Genomic DNA, 22,971 nt, shown 5'->3' on the forward strand with positions numbered 1-22,971 from the left:
CTAGTATTACCCTGACACCAAAACCAGACAAAGATACATCAAGGAATGAAAACTACAGACCAATATCCCTGATAAACCTAGATACAAAATTCCTTAATAAAATATTACAAAACCTCATTCAAGACACATTCAGAAGATAGTAGACCATGATGAAGTGAATTTCAAACCAGTGACACAACCTTGGCTCAACATATGGTATCAATAAATATAATTCATCACTTAAATAGAAATAAGGACAAGAATAACATGATTATCTCAATAGATGCAAAAAAAGTCTTTGACAAAGTCCAGCACCCATTTGTGTCAAAGCCACTAAAAACTGAAGGACATTACTAGGAATAGAAGAATTTACCTCAACATTGCAAGGCTATATATACACCCAAAGCCAACATCATACTGAATGAAGAAAAACTGAAAGCATTTCCTCTAAAATCAGGAAAAAGACAGGGATGCTCATTCTCATGATATATTAGGAAAGATACAGGAATACAAATTTAAAAAAAGACATAATGACATAATCCTATATGTAGAAGAACAAAAAATCTACTGGAATACTTCTAGAACTGATAAAAATCTTCAAAGTAGCAGGATACAAGATCAACATTCAAACACCAACAGCTTTCCTATAATGTATCTGCTGAGAAAAAAAAATTAGGGAAACTATTTCATTTATTATAATCTCAAAAAAACTAAATAATATAACCAAGGAGTGAAAGACTTCTATGGTAAAAACTGTAAGACGCGGAAGAAATAAAGACATTAGAAGATTCAAAAACTCCCTCATGTTTTTGGATAGTCAGAATTAATATTGTCAAAATGATCATTCCAGCAAAAGTGATGTATAGATTCAATGTAACCCCCATCAGAATACCAATAACATTCTTAACAAAACAAGAAAAAAGACCACTTATATTTATTTGGAAAAATAAAAGGCCCAGAATAGCCGAAGGAATCTTCAGCAAGAAGAGTAATGTTGGAATCACCACAATACCTGATTTCAAATTACACTACAGAGCTATAGTAGCAAAAATAGCATGATACTTGCATCAAAACAGACAAAAACAAAAACCAACAGAATAGAAGACAGAAAGATAAACCCACATTGGTACAGTTACCTGATATTCAACAGAGATTGCAAAAACATACATTTAAAAATGATAACATTTTTAACATATGGTGCTGGGAAAACTGGATATTCATATGTAGAAGAATAAAATTAGATTCATATCTCTCACCCTGCACAAAAATCAACTGGAACTAGATGAAAGATCTAGGAATTAGATTGCAACTCTTAGAAGAAAACAGGGTCAATACTCCAAGATATGGGCACAGGCTCCCACTTTCTTAGCAAGATTCCTAAAGTTTAAGACATAAACTCAATAATGTGATGGAATCAAATAACAAACTTCTTCACAGCAAAGAAAACAACAAAGTATATGAAGAGCCTACAAAGTGGAAGAATATCTTTGCCAGCTACTCCCCCACCAAGGGATAAATATCCAGAATACATAAAGAACTCAAAAAACCTAACACCAAAACAATGAAAAAAAAAAATAACCCAATCAAGTAATAGGCAAAAGAAGTAAAGAAAGAATTATATGTGACAAACAAACAAATGAAAAAGTGTTCAACATTCATAGTAATTGGGGATATGCAGATCAAAACTGTATTGAGATTTCATATTACTCCAGTTTGAATGACAATTATCAAAACTACAAACAATAAATGCTGGAAAGCATATAGGGGAAAAGGTACTTTGTTGTTGGGACTGCAAATTAGTACAACTTTGGAAAGCAGTATGGAGATTTCTGAGAAGACTAGGAATGGAATCAACACATGATCCAGCTACCCCACTTCTTGGCATTTATCCATAAGAACTAAAACCTGCATACTACAGTGATACAGAAATATCAGTATCTATAGCAGCTCAACTCACAACAGTGAAGAAGTTAGAGAACCAGGCCAGGTGCCCATCAACTTGCAAATAGGTGAAAAAAAAAATGTGGTATATATAGACAACAGAATTCTACTCAGTTGCAAAGAAGAATGAAATTATGTCATTTGCTGGCAAATGGATTGAACTAGAGAAAATCAGGCTACATGAAATAAGCCAAACTCAGAAAGTGAAGGGTCAAATGTTTTCTTTCATATATAGAAGATAGAGCACAATAAGGGGAAAATGTTGGGGTATTCCCATGATAATAGAAGGGAGATCAGTGAAGCAGAATAAGGGGATGGAGGGATGGGAAAATGGGGGAAATGGGGAACGAAATTGATCAAGCAATGTCATATAGTTATATGAATAGACCACACTGAATTCCACCTTTATATATATAAAGCACTAATTTTTTTAAAATATCAAGAAATAAATGGAAGATCAGTAGAGTAGATGAAGGGAAACAGAGGAGATAGATGAGGAGGAAAAGCAGAAGTACTGGGGACTCACATGCAGCAATCCGTATCCAATGAATATGCGAATATATCAAAACGAACCCTACTGTTATGTATGACTACAATGTGCTATTGAAACATTGGAAAATTAAGAAAAATAAATAAAACTACATGAAACTGGAAAATACTATGAGGGTAACCACAAAATAAGTAGAATTCTCATTCACCCAAATGTAATTATTATAATTAGAACACAAGTATTTAGACCAATAAATTTCCCCTATTCATTACGAGAATTATCTTATTTGGTAGATTCTTTATCTAATTCCTCTTCTATGCAATAGAACATGCTGAATATGGTTGCAGTTTCCTTTTGTAGGAAAATTGAAAACGATTCTTTGTATTCCAAGTTTGATATCTACCATTTCTAAACAAAGATATACCCAACTAGTTGTAAATGTAAAGCATCCAAAATGAGTTAGTGCATTTCCTGCCTTGTTTTGGATTACATCATTTCAAAAAGACTCATCATCTCTAGCCCAAATACCTATTAATAATGTTATAGTTTGATATGTGGCCCAAATTATTCATTTTCTAGAATTGTAAAGGATTGAATAAACTTAAACTGGAAAGTAGAAATTGAATCTAAGAATAAATCAAGAATAATTAAAATTCTACAGTATCTGATTTATCATTAAAATTCAGTTGAATAAGTACAAGCCAGTTGTTAATGCTACACATAAGAGTTAATTCTATAAAAATTTCAAAAAGGACAAAGTTTTGTGTAACAGGTAGATAAAACAATACTCTATAGCTGGTCTCCAATAATTCAAACCAGAAGTTGCAGAAGTTCAAGTAAAGGCAAAAAGGTCAAATTCAGGCAGAAAATATGTCATTTTATTAAACACAAGAAACTGCAATATTTCAATTCTGTGTTCCATTCTTAGGACAGCTTAAATGAGTGATTTCAGATTTATGTTGCGAGGAAACGTGGGTTATGTTCTCCCAGGAAAGATCATCAGGCCATATCCACAATGTAGGTGTAGTCAGAATGTGACCTCCAATGGTGGCAATTGTTAACCCAAGGCAGAGCTGAGCAGCAACACTGTGCCCTGTTTTTGCCAACTTTCTGCTCTTGATGTAAACATGAAAAATGTTTTTCTGTTCCCTCTCACAAGCTGAGAATAATTCTTCCACTGTTTACACAAAATCACCAGAAACATAAATACTAGACTGGTATAAATTGAGAGGACATAGATTGAAGCATAAGCCATATTCTTAACCTCCAAGTAGCCAACATCGCCTTTCCCCAGGAGTGGTCAACAGCTCTTGGGTGATGGGATACCCTGAGCATACCTATTTGTTTTAGCTGGTCCCCTGAGTAATACATCTGTATTATTAAGAGGGAATTGGGTTTTATCATGTTAGACATTATAGTCAGCACATCAAATACTGCCGTTCAAAGCTAACCCAAGGCTTAGTTTTAAGTCCTCTTAGGTGTATTGACAGTTTAAAAATATGAGTAGAATTTGAGTGGAGTTGACAGATTAATTGACCTCAGAGGAGCACAGAAATCCAGCCACAACCACACACATCTTGTTACTATTTCTGTTCCAGGGACACAGCTGATAAGAATAAGAGATCTATGTGTTTTTTATCTGTCCCTGAATATTTCAAGCACTGAAACTTAATAATCAGAGCATCATTCCTTTTCTCTGTAATTGTTTTGGGACAGTCTTCACTTTAACATGAAAGTGGTAGTTTGGAAGTATCAAAGGAGGAGTGAAATCAATAAAATTCATATGGAACTACTGGTTTTAATTTGCCCACATGGTTGTTTGAATTTGTGGTGCTGAGACCTCAAAGTACAGAAGGAAATATATCCTTAAGGAAAAGAGAAGACATATTGATTTGAAGAGATTCTAAAGGTGGTTGGGGGAAAACCCACAACACAGGGGATCTTCTAAATAAACTAAGAAACAAATAGAAAACCAATTAAAGTAAAATGCCTTGGAATAAAGATGAGTATTTAATGGAGTCATTCATTTTTTTCCCCTTGACTCACAAAAGCTATGTTCTAGCTGAGAAGTATTACAGTAATACAACAAACCCAATTAAAATTAATTCAATCCTAGTATACTTAGGAATCACATTTATATATGTTTGTGGTAAAATGGAAAAACAAAATATTTTCAAGTTTAGCACAAAAAACCCCAATGTTTTTTATAATCTTCCTAGTTAATTTTGGTTTTGTTTGAGATTTAATCAGAGGCTACAAAATAGGCATGTTTTTATTAATCAAAAGTATTAGTATTTGTCATGAAGCTAGGATTGACTGGCCACATTTCCACATGCAGCATTTTATGAGCTTCCAATTCTGTGTCAAACATCACAATTAAACTGGAATCTTGTGTTTGTTACAATTGTATCTTTTGGGATTTCTAGTCAACTGGGGATTAACAAGACCTATCATTTAAAATAATTCTATTTATTGCTAAACTTGGAAAAAATATAGTTCATCTATCTTCACTGTTTTCAAACATTTTTCATTGGGCATAATTGTTTCATTCAAAGAAAACTTCAGAATTTTACTACCTGAAATAAATGAGTCCCTATAAAGAAAGGGTAGAAATGAAGAGTTGTTTTGAAATAGTTTGAAATACAGCTTGAAAACACTATTGCTGTCCATTTCTTTTGTTTTGCCGATATGGGAACAAATACACAAAGGTATTCAATGGCTTAACCTATTTACTCATCTAAGTAATGACAGCATCCATACTGTCTCCATATCTCTTGAATTCCAAAGTAGTGTTCCTCTCTATCATCCTAACCTATTTCTTTATCTTAGATTCAGTGAAACCTAAATACATAAATCCTGAACATAACAGAAATTGGTCCTGTTTAATTCAGAATCCTCTGCCTACTGAAAGTTGTTCACAATGAAGTGTGAAGTTTCCTTATGTGGTTCACCAGTTAAAAGCTGCATTGATTGGGCTAAAAGTTTCTTTTTCAGTCAGAGTCAATTTATGTCTTTGACAAATGCATCCATCAAAGGCTCTCAATGTGATTTTTTATTATTATTATGATTAATACATATTAGCTGTACAAATTAATGGGTTTTGCTATGGCATTTCCATATATGCATATACTATGTTTTGATTCTGTCCACCCTCCCTTCTACCCTTTCCTGTTCTCCCTTCTCCCCCATTCTCCCAGGTTCCTTCCCTTTCCAGGTAATTTTTTTTTCTGCTTCACAGTTTTTATGTTTGAAAGAAAATATGTGATACTTGACTTTCTTTGTCTGGCTTAATTTGCTTAACATGATGTCCCCAGTCTAATTTATTTTCATGCAAATGGCAGGATTTCATTTTTCTTTTTGATGAATGATTCTCTATTGTGTATATATACTTTCTTTATCCACTCATCTGTTAATGGGCCTGAATTCATAATTTAGCTATTGTGAATAGTGCTACAATAAGCGTGAATATATAGGCATCTCTTTTGTAGACTGATTTCATTTCCTTTGGACAAACTCCCCAGTAGTCAAGCAGTAGTTTTATATTTAGTTTTTTGAGGAGATTCAATACAGTTTTCCATAGCTGTACTAATTTCCATTTGAACCAACATTGTAGAAGGGTTTCTTTTCCCCCTGCATCCTTCCCGGCATTTATTTTTTGTTTTCTTGATAATAGTCAGTCTAAGTGAAGTGACATGGAATCTCACTGTAGCTTTGATCTGCATTTCCCAGTTAAAATGTTAAAAATGTTAAAAATGTTGAGCATTTTTCATATATTTATTGGTCATTTGTCTTTGTTCTTTTAAAATGTGTCTCTTCGACTCACTTGCTCATGTATTTATTGTTACATGTTTTTTTGGTGATAATTTTTTTGAGTTCTTCATATATTCTAGACATTAATCCCCACCAGATAAATCATTGGAAAAGATTTTCTCCCATTGTGTGCATTGTCTCTTCACTGTTGATTGCTTCCTTCACTGTGCAGATGCTTTTTAATTTGACACAGTCCCATTTGTCATTTTTGCTATTTGTCCTGAGTTAATGAAATTCTATTCAGGGAATTATTACCTATATCAATATCTTGAAATGTTTCCTATATAGTTACCTCTAGTATTTTTGAGAATTAAGGTTTTTTGACTCATTTCGAATTGACTTTTTGTACAGGGTGAGAGGTAGGGATGCAGTTTAAATCTTCGACATGTGAATGTCCAGTATTCCCAGCACCATTCATTGAAGGGGCTGTCCTTTCTCCAATGTATTTTTTGGCATGATGCATGATGCTACGGTTTGTATATAAAATGTCCCCCAATGGCTTATGTGTTGGAGGCTTGGTCCCCAAGACACCAAAGTTCAGAGATGAAACTTTTAGAAAGTGATAAGATTATGAGGGCTCTGACTTCATCAGTGGATTAATTCATTGATGAATTAGTGATATGTGGCATTATTGGGGTTGGTAGAAACTGTAGGATGTGGGTTTAGTTGGAGGAAGTAGGTCACTGGGGGCATTCCCTGGAAGGGTATATCTTGTCCCTGTCCCTTTCCTCCCTCTTTGTTCATTAGCCACCAGGAGGTAAGCAGCTGTCTCCACTGTGGTCTCTCCAACATGATGCTCTGCCCTACCAGAGACCTATAGCAATACAGCCACCCACCATGGAGAGAAACCTCTAAAATGGTGAATCAAAATAAGTCTTTTTTCCTGTAAGCTGACTTACTTAGGTATTTTGTCACAGTGATCAAAATCTAACTAACATTCATGGATTTATTTGTGGGTCCTCTATTCTGTTCCATTGGTCTATGGGTCTATTTACATGCCAATACCATGCTGTTTTTGTTACTATGACTGTTAAATGTTTTGGAATCTATTATTGTCCTGCATTTGGCATTGCTCAATTTGTTCAGGATTGCTTTGACTGTTCAGGTTCTTTCGTATTGCCATTTTTTTTTTAAGAATTCTGTGAAAAAAATATTGGTATTTTAATGGGGATTGCACTGAATCCATAGATAACTTTGGGGAGTATGACCAATTAAGCTATATTAATTCTCCTAATCTGTGAACACAGGAGGTCTTTCCACTCTCTAATGCCTTCTTCATTTTCTTTCTTCACTGTTTTTAATTTTTACTGTAGAGATCTTTCACATCCTTAGGCTTATTCCCAGGTATCTTATTACTTTTGTGTGTGGCTATTGTGAATGTGATTAGTTTTCTGATTTCTTTCACAATGAATTAAAATTGATGTTTAGAAAAGCTACTCATTGTTTTGTATGTTGATTTTTTTAATCATGCTAATTTATAGAATTTATCAGTTTTAAAATCTTTTGGTGAATTAGGATTTTTTTATGTATAGAATCATGCTAACAGCAAACAGGTATAATCTGACTTTCTGCTTTCCTATTGTATTTCTTCTTTTTCTTGTTCTTTGCCTGGATGCTCTGGATAGAATTCCCAGTGATCTATTGAATAAGACTGGTGAGATTAGACACACTTGTCTCTTAGAGACAATTTTAAGAATTCTGTGAAATTTAAGAATTCTGTCAAAAAAATATTGGTATTTTAATGGGGATTGCACTGAATCCATAGATAACTTTGGGGAGTATTTTAGATCTTAGAGGAAATTTTGAATGTTGAAAGTGGTTGAAAGAGAGCATAGTTTACTGAGAACTCAGAATTAATATAAATGTACAAACTTTTGTTAGAGAAAAAAGAAAGAAATAGTCATAATTAAATAGCTTAGATTTTATATGTTAAAGATTTCATGTTGAGCAACCCTGGAAAAACTAGATAATTAAAGTGCTTTATATATTGAAACGATTTTTCCCAGAATGTTCTTCATATCACATTTGAGTAAGTACTATGCTCCTTACCATGTCCCAGCAGCTATTACTTTTTTCCCATTTATAAAAAAAAATGGGAAGGAGGAAAAAATTATTATGCATCAGCTATGTCATAGAATTTTATGATTCCATGATAATAAGTATATAATATCATAACTGAATGTGGGATGATTTAACTCATATTTCTGAAAACTAGTATTTTAGAGCTGTTTTCACCCAGATCTGATCAGAATTTCATCTTAAAAGAGGGGTTTGGGAGCACTTGAGTAAATATGTTAGGTATTTTCTATGGCCCAATTATATGTGAGACTTCACCTACATAAATAGTAAGTAAACATTTTTATTGTGAAATTAAACGTACTAATCACTTCACAAATGAGTTGTGTCCACTTGAATTGACCAAAGGACTTCAAGCGTTCTTTCCCTTTATATTTCTAATAAACACAACCCAAAACATAGGTTGGAAGAAGACTGTCTTTTACCTATTAAGATGTGTGTTCCTTTACTTGGTTTTGCCACTACTTCCTTTAATTATATTTTTATTTTACTTATTTTATAGTATTTTTACTATTAGATCAGTTTCATGCAAAAATATTCTAAGAAAGGACGATGTTAATAAAAACTAGTAAAAAAAAATAAGAATTATTTTTAAGGCCTACTGTGTCAAATATGGTTGCATTGCTTTTTTAAATCTTCTTTAATCTGTAATATAATTCTATAAAGATCAGGATCACAGAAAGACTGACAGGATTTGAACCTAAGTATGTAATATTCCATACCCCATGATTTTTACCTGTATTCTCCATAACTCTTTAATTCTATACTATATGGTTTTATTACCTGGAATAATGCCAATATATAGTAATGTACAGGATGATTCTCACCTTAGACCAGTCACCCATTCTCCACACATAGCACTTTGAATAATCTTCACAGTCTTCAGCCTCTCTGGGTCTGGTAGAGAGGACACATTTCTTTCTTGGGTTAGTGCATCTCACAGTACGGTGACGTACGCCTTTGCCACACTTGACAGAGCACTGAAAGATGACATGGAAGGTGTGAAAACAGTTGGTGGTTAAGAGATAGAGACCATAGACTAACTTTTGTTATGCATTGGTTTCTAATTATCTCTAATGGAACCATCATCCACATAAAAACCAGGAAAACAATTAAGCAATTAAGGACAAGTTTATGGGTAACTCCATGCTAACTAAGCAGCAATATCAGACACCAAATGAAGAAGATAGAATGTTAGAGAAAAATGGATTCAAGAGCACTGGACCATTATATAGAGATAATATAACATTAGGGTAATTTAAGAAAGACAAATAATATACCATGATCAAAATGTAAAGCCCTTCCACGTGAGGTGATGTCAGCCTGTAATCCCAGTGACTCAAGAGACTGAGACAGGAGGAACACGGGCTTGAGTCCAGCCTCAGCAACTTAGTGAAGCCCTAAGCAACTTAGCAAGACCCTGTCTCAAAATAAAAAATACCAACACTGAGGATGTGACTCAGTGATAAAGTCAATACCCAGAGTCAGAAATCAAACAAACAAAAGTAAAATACCAATCTTCAATTAATATCAGATTTCCATAAATAATGATGTAATGAATATCTTCATTTTGGTTTTGCTAACATTTATTCATTTCTTTAGCCTAAAAAAAGGTTAGTGAAAAATGACCATTTCTCCCAGAATGTCATTTTTTACAAACATATCTTAAAACTTAAATAGAGAAAATCTTATAAAAAATGAAGGGGACAATTTATTTAAATAATCATATACCAATATAAACCATTATTCTAAACGGTTGTATGAACTGAAAATACAATTTGGTTCAAAAGCGGTTCAGCTAATTTTACAAATAACTGATGCTTGATGATGGTGAGATAACAGATTAGAGCATATGTGTATATTTCATGTATTCCAGGTACAAAATATTCTCTTTTTTTACATTTGTGCTCCCTATTGTGGAACATGAACATGCATAGAGCATCCTGCTTTCCAGTGGGAGGCTCAAGGAGGACCTGGATGTGGACACCAAAACTGCACAGGGTTGGGAGGAGGGTGGTGGTTGGAGAGCAGCAGAGACATCAAATTGAAATTCCAGTTTATATTTGTGTCTGAAAAAGGTCCAAAGAAAGAGTTGCAGGACACACTTAGCAATGATGTCACACAGGAATAACCATGCTTATGCCCAGATCGTTGCTCAGAGCTGCAGGGAGAGGCAGAAACTCAGCTTACCACCCTGCTCACTTTTATAGGCTTTAGCAGCAGTTGTGTTCCTCAAAGTTTTCAGCTGGAACTGATGGCATGTGAAATATACTAACTTTTGCACAAATTAGTAATTTCTCATAATTTTTAGTTTGCATTTGACTATGTTGAGCTTTCGAGTGGAGCCTACATTGTGATTTGGCATTTTATTCTTCACATTTTTAGGTTTTGTAATTAAAATTATTACTGATCCATACCAATCAAGTTTTAAATTAAGTCAAAAGGAGAGACTTTTAAAAATTGGCATCTTGAATTGTAACATATTGCTTTTCCTTAGCTGATGTTAAAAATCTGTATTGTAGAATATTTCTGACCTATTTCTTCCTAAAGAGCTTATAAAAATGTCATGGTTGGCCTGGGGGTGAGGTAATTTTGCTTCTCTTGTTCAGGTGAATACTCTCTCCAGATTGAACTGATTCATTTTGACGTAAAACCTGATACAGCATTCATTTTTACAAAAGTACACATTATAAATGAAAAAGAATCTATTGAACACAAAGCTAAAACCCAGGAAAGAAAGAAAACAGAAAACTGAGCTCTTTGCTAATATGCTTTTAGGGAGGTTGGGTTACTTAAAGAATGCTTAGAAAGTGCAGTATCTATGCCACTTTATCCTCAATCTTAAAAGAGTAGCTACTTACTTTAACAAAGCTACTTACTTTTGTATTTATTATTTTCAGATCCTATCTAATAGTTAAGTTAAGCAGTTAGGTGATTTTGCTATGTGTGTGCATGTATGTGTCTTTGCACCTGTGTATGAATACAAATATGTGAGGGTTTTTGTTTGAAATTATGCCCCCAGACACTCAACACTAAAATATTTCAGAACAGTCAGTAAATAGATGTAATGAGTGACATTTATTATTATTATTAATTATGCAAAGATATGCATGATGGTAACAGAAAATAAAACACTCTTGATCAACATGGACTTGTAGATTACAGAAAAGAAGTTAGTGTAAGTAAGTGAGACAGTCCTGGTTCAGATCCAAGCTCCACTAGTTGGCTAGGACTTTGGTAAAGGAAATAAGCTGTATTACCATCACTTATAAAATGGTGAAAACTATCAAGTTTCTTGCATTCTTGGTCATTCAATATAAATGAAAGTAAAAGCATATTCACTGGTCATATAAAATGATAGCTAAATGCTCATTTTCTTTCTTCTTTCCCTTTTAAACGTTTAAATGTTTCCCTTTTAAATGAAATGAGTCGAATGTGTATTTTAATGTGTGTGAAGCATACTCACAGTATATAAATGAGATAGCAAAATTCTAAAATGTATATAAAATTTCCAATTGATATGTTACCATATTTGTAGAACAAAGAGTAAATATCTTTGCCTTTATTTTCAAAATTATTTATGTTCATTCCTTTTATTACCAGTGAAAGTAACGCATAGTATTAAAAATATCAACTGCTATGCAGAGAGATTCTGGACATGACACAATATGATTTTGTACAAGATGAGAGTCAGAGAAACAAAGGGGAAAGAAATGGGTTGTGTACTGCACCTCGGACCACACTCCTGCCTCCCACACGGTCATGCAGTCCTGTCCCTCACAGCGCTGGGTAGAGGCAGGTTTAGGCCCAGTGCAGTCTCTCTCCCGTGCTCTAATGAGAGTTCCGTTGCTCAGTTGCTGGGTACAGGCCACCTGTCTGCTCTGCATGCCTTTTCCACAAGTTCGTGAACAGGTGGTCCATTCCGTCATCATCCATCTAAAGGTAAAGCAAGAGTGGCAGGAAACAAGCTAAAAGATATCCACTGCCATTTAGCTGACACATCCAGAATTGACAGAAAGTTACATGTAAGTTTGTATCTCTTTTTACTAACATTAGCCTTTTATCCAAGTTATCTATGATTTCTATTGTCTTAAATTCTCCATGTGTTTTATCTCTAGGGCTTTTTTTTTTTTTATCAAAATGTCAAAGCATATGTCAGAGTGTGTCCAGGTCATCCTACATGTTAACTTTCAGTGCTCATCAAATTATCATATTAAAGCACCTTGAAGTCTAAAACTAGTAATATCCAGGAGTTATTCCTATTCTTTGTATTTTAAATATTCATAATAGCCCCATATGTTAGGTACTATAATGGCCATGACCATTTACTAAAAGAGAAATTCCCTTACCAAAGGATGGAGGAATATCCTTCCAGATAGAGTTACAGATAATTCTCTCAGCCAGCCACTGTCCAGCTGTGATGTGATCACAGGTAATAGAGTGACAGATTTACGTCTGAACTTAACGTGACACCATTTCACTTTACAAGTCCTGAGGAATCCCATGTTTTTCTTTAATTGCATTGATTTAATCACTCAGTCAACACATATTTATTTTAATTGATAGAAATATTTCTATTTCAAACAATCTTCAGGGCATTGATATGTCTTTATGTCACTTCCATTTCTAAAGAAGTAAGATCTATTGCAAAGACCACTAATTTCAATACCTCTCCAAATTTATTTTAAGAAGGAACCAAGACCTATGCCAAAAATGTTTCTTTCAGAATACTTTATTATGCTGTTCTCTCTTGATTCTTGTGATATGAGATGATAAAATGTCCAAATGATGAGATGAAATGAGGTGAATGATGAAGGCATTGAAACATTGTCTTAGGCTGCAATTAAAAGTAACCTAAACACAAGCACTGAGATACCAACATAGTCTATCTGATAAACAAATGACTATGTGACTAAGGGGTGAGTAGTGTTTAAGCACAGCATTATAGGTTGTATTCTAAATGTCCCCCAAAGTCATGCGTTAAAGACTTAGTCACCGGCTTTGTGGTGCTACTGAGAAGTGGGGCCTGGATAGAAGAGGTGGGTACTGAGGGTGTATCCTTGAAGGGCACATCTTATCTCCACCCCTCACCTTTGTCCTACTTATTGGCCACTATGAGGTGGGCCACTTAGGTCTGCCGTACCCTTCTGCCATGATGCTCTGCCATGATGTATTCCTTTCCCACAGGCCCAGAAACAATGGAGTGACTGACCGTAGACTGACACCTCTGAAATTGTGAGCCAAAATAAAACTTTTCTCTTTTTTTTCCCCATCAGGTATTTTATTTCAACAATGAAAACACAGAAAGTAAGTACCAAGAAATGGAGTCATTGCTGTGACTAGATATGACCAAGTGGCTTAGAAGTTTTTGGAACTGTTTGCAGGAGGGGTATGGAAATGTTTGGAGATGCAGGTTACAAGAGCCCTAGAATGTTGTAAGTGGAGCTTAACAGATGATTCTAGTGTGAGCTTGGAGGACCAGAATGATACTAGGAAAGCAGAAATGAGGTTTCAAATGGAAAGCAGGATTCTATTGGGAATTGGAGTAGGACCATTCTGGCAAAAACTAAAACAACCAACCAAACAAACAAAAAACCAAACCAAACCAAAACAAACAAACAAAAAAATCAACCAAACAAACAAAAGACTTGTCTCCATTTCATCCATGCCTTGAGACTATATGTGAGTCTGAGTTTAAAGGTGAAGGACTAGTTTAGCTGGCAGAGGAAATTTCAAGGCAGCACAGCATTCAGGCAGTGGCATGGATGTGGCTTACCACTTAGCCAGGTTTACAGTGAAAGCAAAAAGTAGGGCAAAAAGATCTAGAAAACTTGCAATGTGACCAGAAACACACATAAAATTGTGGTCATGGAAGTTGTGGTGGCTGAAGAGATTAGCACCATTAAAAAGAAGTCAAGTACTTTGCACTGGATAATAAGAAAAAAAATGTCTTGTTGGATCTGGCCAGTAATTGGCCAGGGTCCTTATTCTACTCTTTCAGTCTCAAGGGTGTAAAAGTACAAACTCGTTTGAAAGACTTCTTTGAGAAAAGAGTCCCTGGGTGCCCTGTACTCACAGAATTGCCTAGGTAGTTGTTTTTCCAGGAAATATTTCATTGTACTTAGCTATCCAAGTACTCAGATGTTTCTGTAGTTGTGGTGAAAAGAGGCTACTGCTCCCACTGGCAGCCGAGACTGGCATCATCCACATGGTGCTAGTTTTGCATTTATGCAGAGTTAGAGAATCATGGAGGTTTCTGCCCATATTTCAAAAGAAAGCCTGGAAAGTCAGGCATTATGTGACAGGATCTGAATCCCTAACAAAATGATATGTAAAACTGTAAGAGTAAAGTCTAATCTGCAGTGAAGACTCCAGGAATTTGGAGATACCAAGAATACAGAATGTCTGCCAAGGAAAGGTAAGGCAGTGATGAAGCCGGTCCAAGACAGAGGCCATGTAGGTTGCTGTAGGCAATGCCAAAGGGTGAGATTGTAAGTTCTTTATAGTTCACACCATGCCAGCATGTGCCCTGGATGTTAGACCTGGAGCTATAGGATTTAATGCTTGCCTTGCTGGCTTTTGGTCTTGTTTTGATTCTATCCCTCTTTCTATGCCACTTTTGGAATGTGGATATTTATCCTGTGTTATGGTTTTTTGATTTTTTTTTTCAAAGTTAAGAGTTTATGTCAGTCTAAGAGGAGACTTTGGACTTGAACTTTTAAGCAATACTGGAAGAGTTAAAATTCTGGTAACTCTTGGAGTCAGACTGAATGTATTTTGCATTGTGAGATGGACATGAACCTTTGGGAGCTAGGGGAAGAATGTTATGGTTTGCTTCTAAAATATCTCCCAAAGGCCATGTGCTAAAGGCTTAGTCACAAGCCTGTGGCATTAATGGGAGATGGGACCTGATTGAAGGAGGAGTATATCCCTGGGAGCATGTCATTGAAATATATTTTTTTTCCCCTGGCCTGTCTCTCTCTCTCATTTTCTGACCACTATGAGGTGAACTTTCCTTTGCTCCCCCATGCCATTCCACCATTATGCTCTGTCTCATAAACCCAGAAACAATGGAGCTAGTTGACCATGAACTGAAACCTCTGAAACTGTGAGCCCAAATTTAACCTTTTCTCCTTCAAGTTAATTTTCTCAGGTATTTTGTCACAGCAACAAAAAGCTGACTAATATACATGTATATATGGGACAAAGGGATGAGTCATATCCCAGGCAGAATGGAGTAAATGGATCAAGATCTCATCATGCTATTCAGAATCACATGCAGTTTAAAACTTATAAATTGCCTATTTCTGGAATTTTCCATTTAATATATTTGAGTTGTAGTTGACTGTGGGTATTTGAAACCTCCTAAATGAAAGGAGATAAGGATGATTATTATAGTATCATATATACATTTTGGTATATTTTTAAAAATTTATTCTTCTATATACTTTCCTCTTGCATCATCTTCTACTTGTTTGGAAAATAAACCACACACTAAATTTACTCTCCACATACTTTTTATTTTCACCTCATGCCATTTGTTCATGTAGGGTCCTCTGCCTGTATCCGTGACTGTCAGCTCTAAATCCCTTTTTCCAAAAATGACTTCTCCCTCCAGCCAACAGGGTCCGCTGCCTTTCCTTGACCCTCTGTCACCTGGCTTATAGTTCTCGTAGGGACTTACTAGATACTCCTTGGGGTGTTGGAGGAGCTTGCAGGCTACTGTTTTAGTTAGCTTTTCATTGCTCTAATCAAAATACCAGACAAGAACAACTCAGGGAAGGGACTCACTGAGGTCTCAGTCCATAGCCAACTCCATTGCTCTGGGCTTAGGGGGAGGCAGCACATGATGGTGGAAGTACCCAGTGGAGGAAGACCACAATTCTCATGGCAGTAGTGAAGTAGACATAGGGGGAGAAGGAGCCACAGAAAAGATGCACCCTCCTAGGGCATGCCCCAATGACCCACCTCTTCTAGCCACACCCTACTTGCCTACCATTACTACCCAGTCAGTCCATTCAAACTAGGATAGACTGACTAGGTTAGACCTCTCATAATCCAATCATTTTATCTCTTAATATTGCTGAATTAATGGGAGTTTTGGGGAGATACTGTACATCTAAACCAAAGCAGTTACTTTAGGAATTTGACCCTCTTTTCCATTTTAGTACATACATAAAGTCTTCAAGGTGATAGATCAAAGTCTTTCTTGTTCTTTGCATCCAAAACACTTTCCATATAATAGCTCTTCCTTAAATATTTCTTGACATGGAAATTAGATTTGTCTGTTTTACAGAAATAGTCTCAAATGCTCCAAATTTACCTACCCCAATATTCCTAGCAATAATCTACATTTTGAGCAGACATACCCTCTGACAGTCTAGTTTGCTTATTTGCAAAATGGTTTAATTCTAAAGATTTAATGTCTCTATTTCTTGAAAAAGGAAATATTCACAGTAACATTTGGAATCCATTACTGAGTCTCACAGGTTCTTGAATGCTGACCTATAATTTTGCTTACGAGTCTTCCCATGGATTTTGCCTAACGTGAATATTGACCATCCAAATTCAGCTATATTTTGACTTTATACTTTTACACGAATATTCCAGAAATAATTACAATTTAAATTGATCTGTGTACCTTTTCCTCCAACTATAGAACCCAGAAGATACTACTGAAACAGAAGTTTTGAAATTTCACGGAGTCTCAGATTTTCAAAATAAATTATTTTTTCAGAGCCTTGATATAATAATAAAAATATACCTTTTTCTTTCTCTTCCTTGAAAAATGTTTAAAAGTAAGAAGCAAATGTCAACTGTATTCTAATGAAAGAAAACATTTTTGTATTTTAGAATTTACCAAATTTGAAATGACTCCATTTCCTGATCTGGAAGATGCCGTATTCTCAAAGACTATTTCCTATTGTATCAGTCTATTTTATATTTGGCACATATGGTTCCATCAGGTCATTTGATATTTTTTTCAATAAATGTGACTGGAACTTTGAAAATTTACTTCTAGGGCAGAAAAGGAGAAAAAGCAAGAGAAATAAAGAACGTGCTCTGCCAGCAGACTTGGAAACCTTTCCTGTGATGATCCTTAATAATTGCCCATGTCCGTTTCTCGCTTTCCATTATTTTGGCTAACCTCACTGACTACTTCTTGGTGGTTCAAAATATACTGCCTTCCTTTCCAAGGGAAGGAAGATAATAATCTCTAACAAAAAAAACGTCCAGTCTCCAGCTGGGAAAATCTCTCACTCAAAAATGTACTGACCTTTTAAAAACTATTCATTTTACCAAGTCATTATCAAGGCACTTTTCCTCAAGAGAGTTGAGTTCAGTGATTGAACAGCCAATGACATGTACTGTACACTCTGCTCCCTCACAGAACAAGTTAGGAAGTGACCAAGATGTTCTGCTCCTTAAATCCAGCTCTTACAAAAATTCCTGAGGCGTCAGAAAAAGCTCTTTCATCAAACTAAAAACGTTATATGGTAAATAAAACAAATGGCGTTTTGAAATATGTTAACAAACATTTTACATGGGTTATTTAGCATTTAAATACCAAGAGAGTTCTTAGAAATGGTGATAATTCCAAGGATCCAGCTTCTTTATCTGACAGTACAAAAACTAAAAGTTTTACTTACAGATCTGTCCAGACCTGAACAGAAAAGACTCAAGCACCTGCCTGTTGAAAACAATTATAGTCTAGGCCATCTACCTAATTACCACCCTGCATTATAAAAGAACTTTACTAGTTCACCAGTTTATGGAGTTAGACTGAAAAGCATAACTTGGGGAGGTACCATGTATGTGCTATTATTGAAAGTATATTAATGCTCTTTTTCATTTTGCATAACCTTTTATATATTGTTAGTCTATTCTCTTAGGAGGACATATTTGCATGGGCATAGGATTATTAGAGTAAGAGTGAAAAAGAAAGAAAACTTGACAAGTAGCTTTGAACTTCTTAAATACTCTTGAATCTACAGCAAAGAAAACCTTGAACTTTCAACACTGTAAAGGAAGAAAGTATTTTCCAAAACCTTTTAAGCTTCCATTAACATGGCATGAAACAGATCAGGAGAGCTGAAGAACTGAGTTTTACAATGAGGCAGAAACAGAGATGACTGAGGATATAAAAGAAGGGGCAGGGGAAGAAAAGGGATAAGGAAAGCAGAATTGAACATCTGCCTGGATGACACTCCAGAGATTATTAAAGATTATTCCAGAGATTATTTAAGAAAGAAAAGTGCAAATACGGTTAACTTGCAATTTCGCTCCTCCTGCGATTTTGTTCCTTCACCTTGCCCCATACTTATTCATTGTGATAGGAGGTCATGAAGTTTATATTAGTTATAGATGACTACAAAGCTACAAATTCTTTGCATATTTGAGTTCTGTGGTGTGTAAATTCACCATGACTCCATCGCAGAAGCTATTGTTAAGGGGAGGTCAATTCTCTATTTGACGTCCTAAGAATTCACAACTATGCCTGACTCATTGAGCGTCAACAAATTCCTAAATGTCAGATAAAATAAATACTATTGTTACCATTCTCAAGGAGTCCATTTGGCCTCACACTCTTTGTCCCATTCCTAAAAATTTTAGGACTTAACACTAGGGTTGAGTTCTATTCAAGTTCAGCCTTGATTATTATGAGATAGCATGTGACTTTTCAGTAGCCCTGTGATGGCAGCTGAAGTAAGTAGCCTGGCTGCTAGGCTGCTCCGAAACTATCCTCAGGTTCATCTTGTCTCTGCTTCAGCTTGTTACTAAGGCATGGTCTTCTTCCTACCCCACTTCCAGCTGCTTGGCATAGGTGTTTTGTCTTCTACTCAGGAGTCTCTTGCCTGCTTTGTTGCCTAATACTTACTGGGGAAATGAGGAGCTGGGCAAGAAATCTGAGGGTCAGAAATCAGGGACTGGGAAGTTTGCACTGAGAACTGTGGGAGAGGAGTGAGGAACTAACTTCAGGAAACAGAAGGATCACCCTGCCCCTGTTACTCTGCAGTTACTCTGGTCCTGCCCAGTACTACCTTGGTTTATTTACTCCTGTCAAGTTCTAAGGTATCATTTCAGAGAACACAGAAACAAATATCCAAATTCAACTAAATAACCAGATTTTTGAAGAGGTGATCTACATACAGGTTACCAAGTACTCTTAATTACCACCCCCACCCCCAGTTATGTAGTTGTTTTCATGCTATGGAGAACACAAAGTTGTAAATCATATCCTTACATTATTAACTTTGCTTCTTTTAAAAGTTGACATTTTTTATATATCCCTTTGTAAGATATCTAAGAAAATGTGATTCTATTAATATTCTGAGTATGCTTTAGGGATAGCAATATAACAGCCAAACAATGCTTGTTGGATGGCAGGCATAGGGTACCGTGTTTGACATGGCTGCTCATTGCACTTCCGTATCTGTGGTTCTGGTTTGGTTAAGTGTTTGCATTTCTTGTTGTCCACGATGCTGATATTCTTGCTCATGATTTTTGTGCAGGACACTGTTGTCTTCCTTTCTCCTAAAAAATGCAAATTAACATATAAAGTAATGTTATCACAGGCATTTATGAAATGGACTTAGATGTTCATAGGATTGTCATTTTCACAGATATTTTAAACTAGGTTCCATCCATGAAGATGATACTATTTATAGTTTACATAACAATATATCTCCAGGTTTAAGAATTTTTTTCTCCTTAGAAAGTAAATGACAAGCATTTATAGTACAGGGATGGTGGCAACCTAAGTTGACAAGAGGTTACTAGAAGGTTTGTTGTAATAAACCATGGTTGTCTTTTAGCAGTAAGTGGTTGAAAACCCTGAATGCAGGCTGGGGAGGCAACTCAGTGGTAGAGCATTTGCTTAGCATGCATAAGGCCCTGGGCTCAATCCCTAGCACCAGGAAAAACAAGACACAACAAAACTGTGTGTGTATAAAGCATTAGGAATCTCCTCTTCCTAATGGGCCTTTTATTGAAAGCAGATAAAAGGCACACAGACGTGTGTGCACATTTGATCATCTGTTGTGCATCACCTGTGGCCTGTAGTGACAGGAAGCAAGCTTACCTTGAGTATAACTCAGACCGTTACTCATATTACCTCTGAGAATTCCAGACCCCAAGATTCCAGAAAACTTTACAATGATTATTATTTTCTCTAAGAAAAAGCATGGGCCTCTTACCATTTTTCACCAGATTTCAAAAAAACTCACTTTTATGTTCTCTCTACTATGACACAAATCAGGAAGTAAAAATGACTCTTCACGTGCTGCATTCATTTTGCTTACAGCTCTGTAAGCACAATTTCTTGATAACACTATTACTAATGACTTAAAGTCTAGAAAATATGTGCTAAATTCTGTTTCTCTATTATACTCTTGGAAGTAAGTAACCTATGATTAAAGAAAGATAGGTATCTGAATAAGATTTAATAACCTATTTTAATTGATTGTTTGACATTATAAAATAATTAAATCAGCCAACACTTTTAAAGTCAGATGGGTCATGACAGATTACTAAGAAGTCAGAAGGCTTCTGGGTTGGTATTGAAAGGCCTGTTAGCTAGGGTCCTATGACTGTCATGCGATGGTAATTAGGAAGCTCAGGGCATTCATGCTGGTCATGCCAAACATGAAAGGCTAGGCTGGCACCAGAGAGGTTACTCTGTTTACTCAAGTAACAGAAAGAGGAGGCTGGCATCAGGAAGGAGGAAGGAAGGGATATAGAATGAGAGTTATTTTAATTTTGAAACATTTCTTACTTCAATAACTGATCAGAAGAGAAAATGGGGTGGTCAAATAGAAGGCAAAAGAACAGGCAGGATTCAGGATTTTTTTCTGATTTCCATCTCAACAATACTGCACACAATACTTATCCCAATTCATAGTCTTCAAACATGACAACATATATACGTATATACATGTGTGTTAAGTAACAATTATATCTGTGATTATTTCATCTCTTGCTATTGAGACCTTCAGTATTTTCTGTCTTCTAACAGATAACACAGTGTTGTCCAAATGGAGTATGCCTGGATTGCAGTACCCTTGGCCAAGAACCTCAGGCTGTCACAATCGGCCTATCAAAGGGCCAAGAGCTACACCCTCAGAAGTCCGCCTGTCTAACCCACCTCACCCTTGTAGCTCCTGACACAAGGTGACCTGATGCTAACTTATAGAGGAAAGGCACCTTCCATGCCCAGGTATATACCTAGGGAATTCTTTGGCAGGTCAAGAAGGGCAGTGTGTGATATTGGACTTAATCATAGTAGTGCTCAATGTCTATCAATGTCAAACTGCTAAAGAAGCAAAAGCAACCTAGATTCATTTAGATTTTTTCTTTCTTTTTTAACATATAAAGAAAACAGAACTCACAAGGTAGAGATTACTTAAATGTAAAAATAAAATATTTTTAGTTACCTTCTTTCTAGCTTCCTATGCTTCACGAACTGGGTTATGACTTTACACACATGTTAAGTAGATATTATATAAATTTTGTTTAATGATAGCATATGTAAATATTAGTTACATTGTATTATGATGAATACTGAAGCTACAATTAAAATAAATGTGCCTTACGAAATGTAAATGTTAGTTTTAAAATCTAATTTGAAGCCCTCATAGTTATTATACACACTTACAGAATATAGTTGCCTAAACTGATTTAAATAATGGCACTTTGCCAACTACGGCACATAAAGCATGACAAACACATAATCCAGAAACCTTTTATTGAACATTTATATAGTTACCGAATAAATAAGGACTACTCATGTTGCATTTTTGCCTTTTCTCAGAAGATACCAAACTAAGTTGCGTAAGCCCAGAGTTAATAGCTTAACATATTAAGCTATTGAAAAAAAAACTTTTAAGTATAAGGATTAATACTGCAGAAGAAATATGGGTATCAGTCTCATTTTAGGGAGCTCCTTAGTGGTGCTTTAAGTATAAATGCGTGTAAGTATGAATTGGGACATTTCCATCCATGTTGTAGCAAGGAAGCTCATATCCTAAGTTTTTGGCAGTCAGGAGAAGCTTAGCTCCACTTTTTTATTTCATTGAGCAAAAACAATAGAATCAGGAAAAAACATGTTGCTCAGCTGCAGACATATCGTGCCTATGAAAATACAACTAAGATCTTAAAGCCATATGGAAATGTTATTGTTTGATTTTTTTTTCTTTTATATACTTTTACATCCCAGTCAGCACAGGAAATTTCCATTCTAGAATCTAACAGCAGTATCTACAGTGCATCCAACACTGTGGAACCTGGGGGCAAACAGAATAATGAAGCTAACTGCCCTTCTGTCTCAACCAGGAGTAGCTGCAAGCTGTGGACAGTGTGTAACCTGCTCTATGGTAACTAACTTCACCTGAGCCAGTCTCAGTAACTCAGTCATGGGGAAATCTGTTTGATTGTTTTGGATATAGTCAAGAATAAAATAAAATCATCACTATGCATTCATCTCTTTAACAAATTTGGACAAAATCTAAAAAGGAAGGGTCATTTTTATTTGCTGACTCTTTCTGCTCTGAAGACTTTTAACAAAGACAATGCATTCCATTAAGTGAGCCTTCTTTTTCAGACTCACAGAGAAGCTTTTTTTTTTTTTTAAATTCTGTGTCCTGTGTTAACACATAAAAGAGATATTTAAAAATAAA

General features: G+C 35.5%; 1 protein-coding gene across 3 annotated transcripts in view; it reads right to left on the bottom strand.

The window, feature by feature from the left end:
- Window positions 1-22,971, bottom strand: part of Adamts19 (ADAM metallopeptidase with thrombospondin type 1 motif 19) — a 292,394-nt gene that overhangs the window by 17,891 nt on the left and 251,532 nt on the right. For all 3 annotated transcript variants that reach the window (XM_047555548.1, XM_047555546.1, XM_047555547.1), the window contains 3 exons: window positions 19,696-19,831; window positions 12,028-12,232; window positions 9,124-9,276 (listed from right to left, as the gene is read on the bottom strand). In XM_047555548.1, coding sequence (XP_047411504.1) covers window positions 9,124-9,276; window positions 12,028-12,232; window positions 19,696-19,831 — 494 coding nt within the window. The remainder of the gene's footprint in view (window positions 1-9,123; window positions 9,277-12,027; window positions 12,233-19,695; window positions 19,832-22,971) is intronic.

This window comes from Sciurus carolinensis, chromosome 6 (assembly GCF_902686445.1).
Source record: "Sciurus carolinensis chromosome 6, mSciCar1.2, whole genome shotgun sequence".
In the NCBI taxonomy this organism is placed as follows: Eukaryota; Metazoa; Chordata; class Mammalia; order Rodentia; family Sciuridae; genus Sciurus; species Sciurus carolinensis.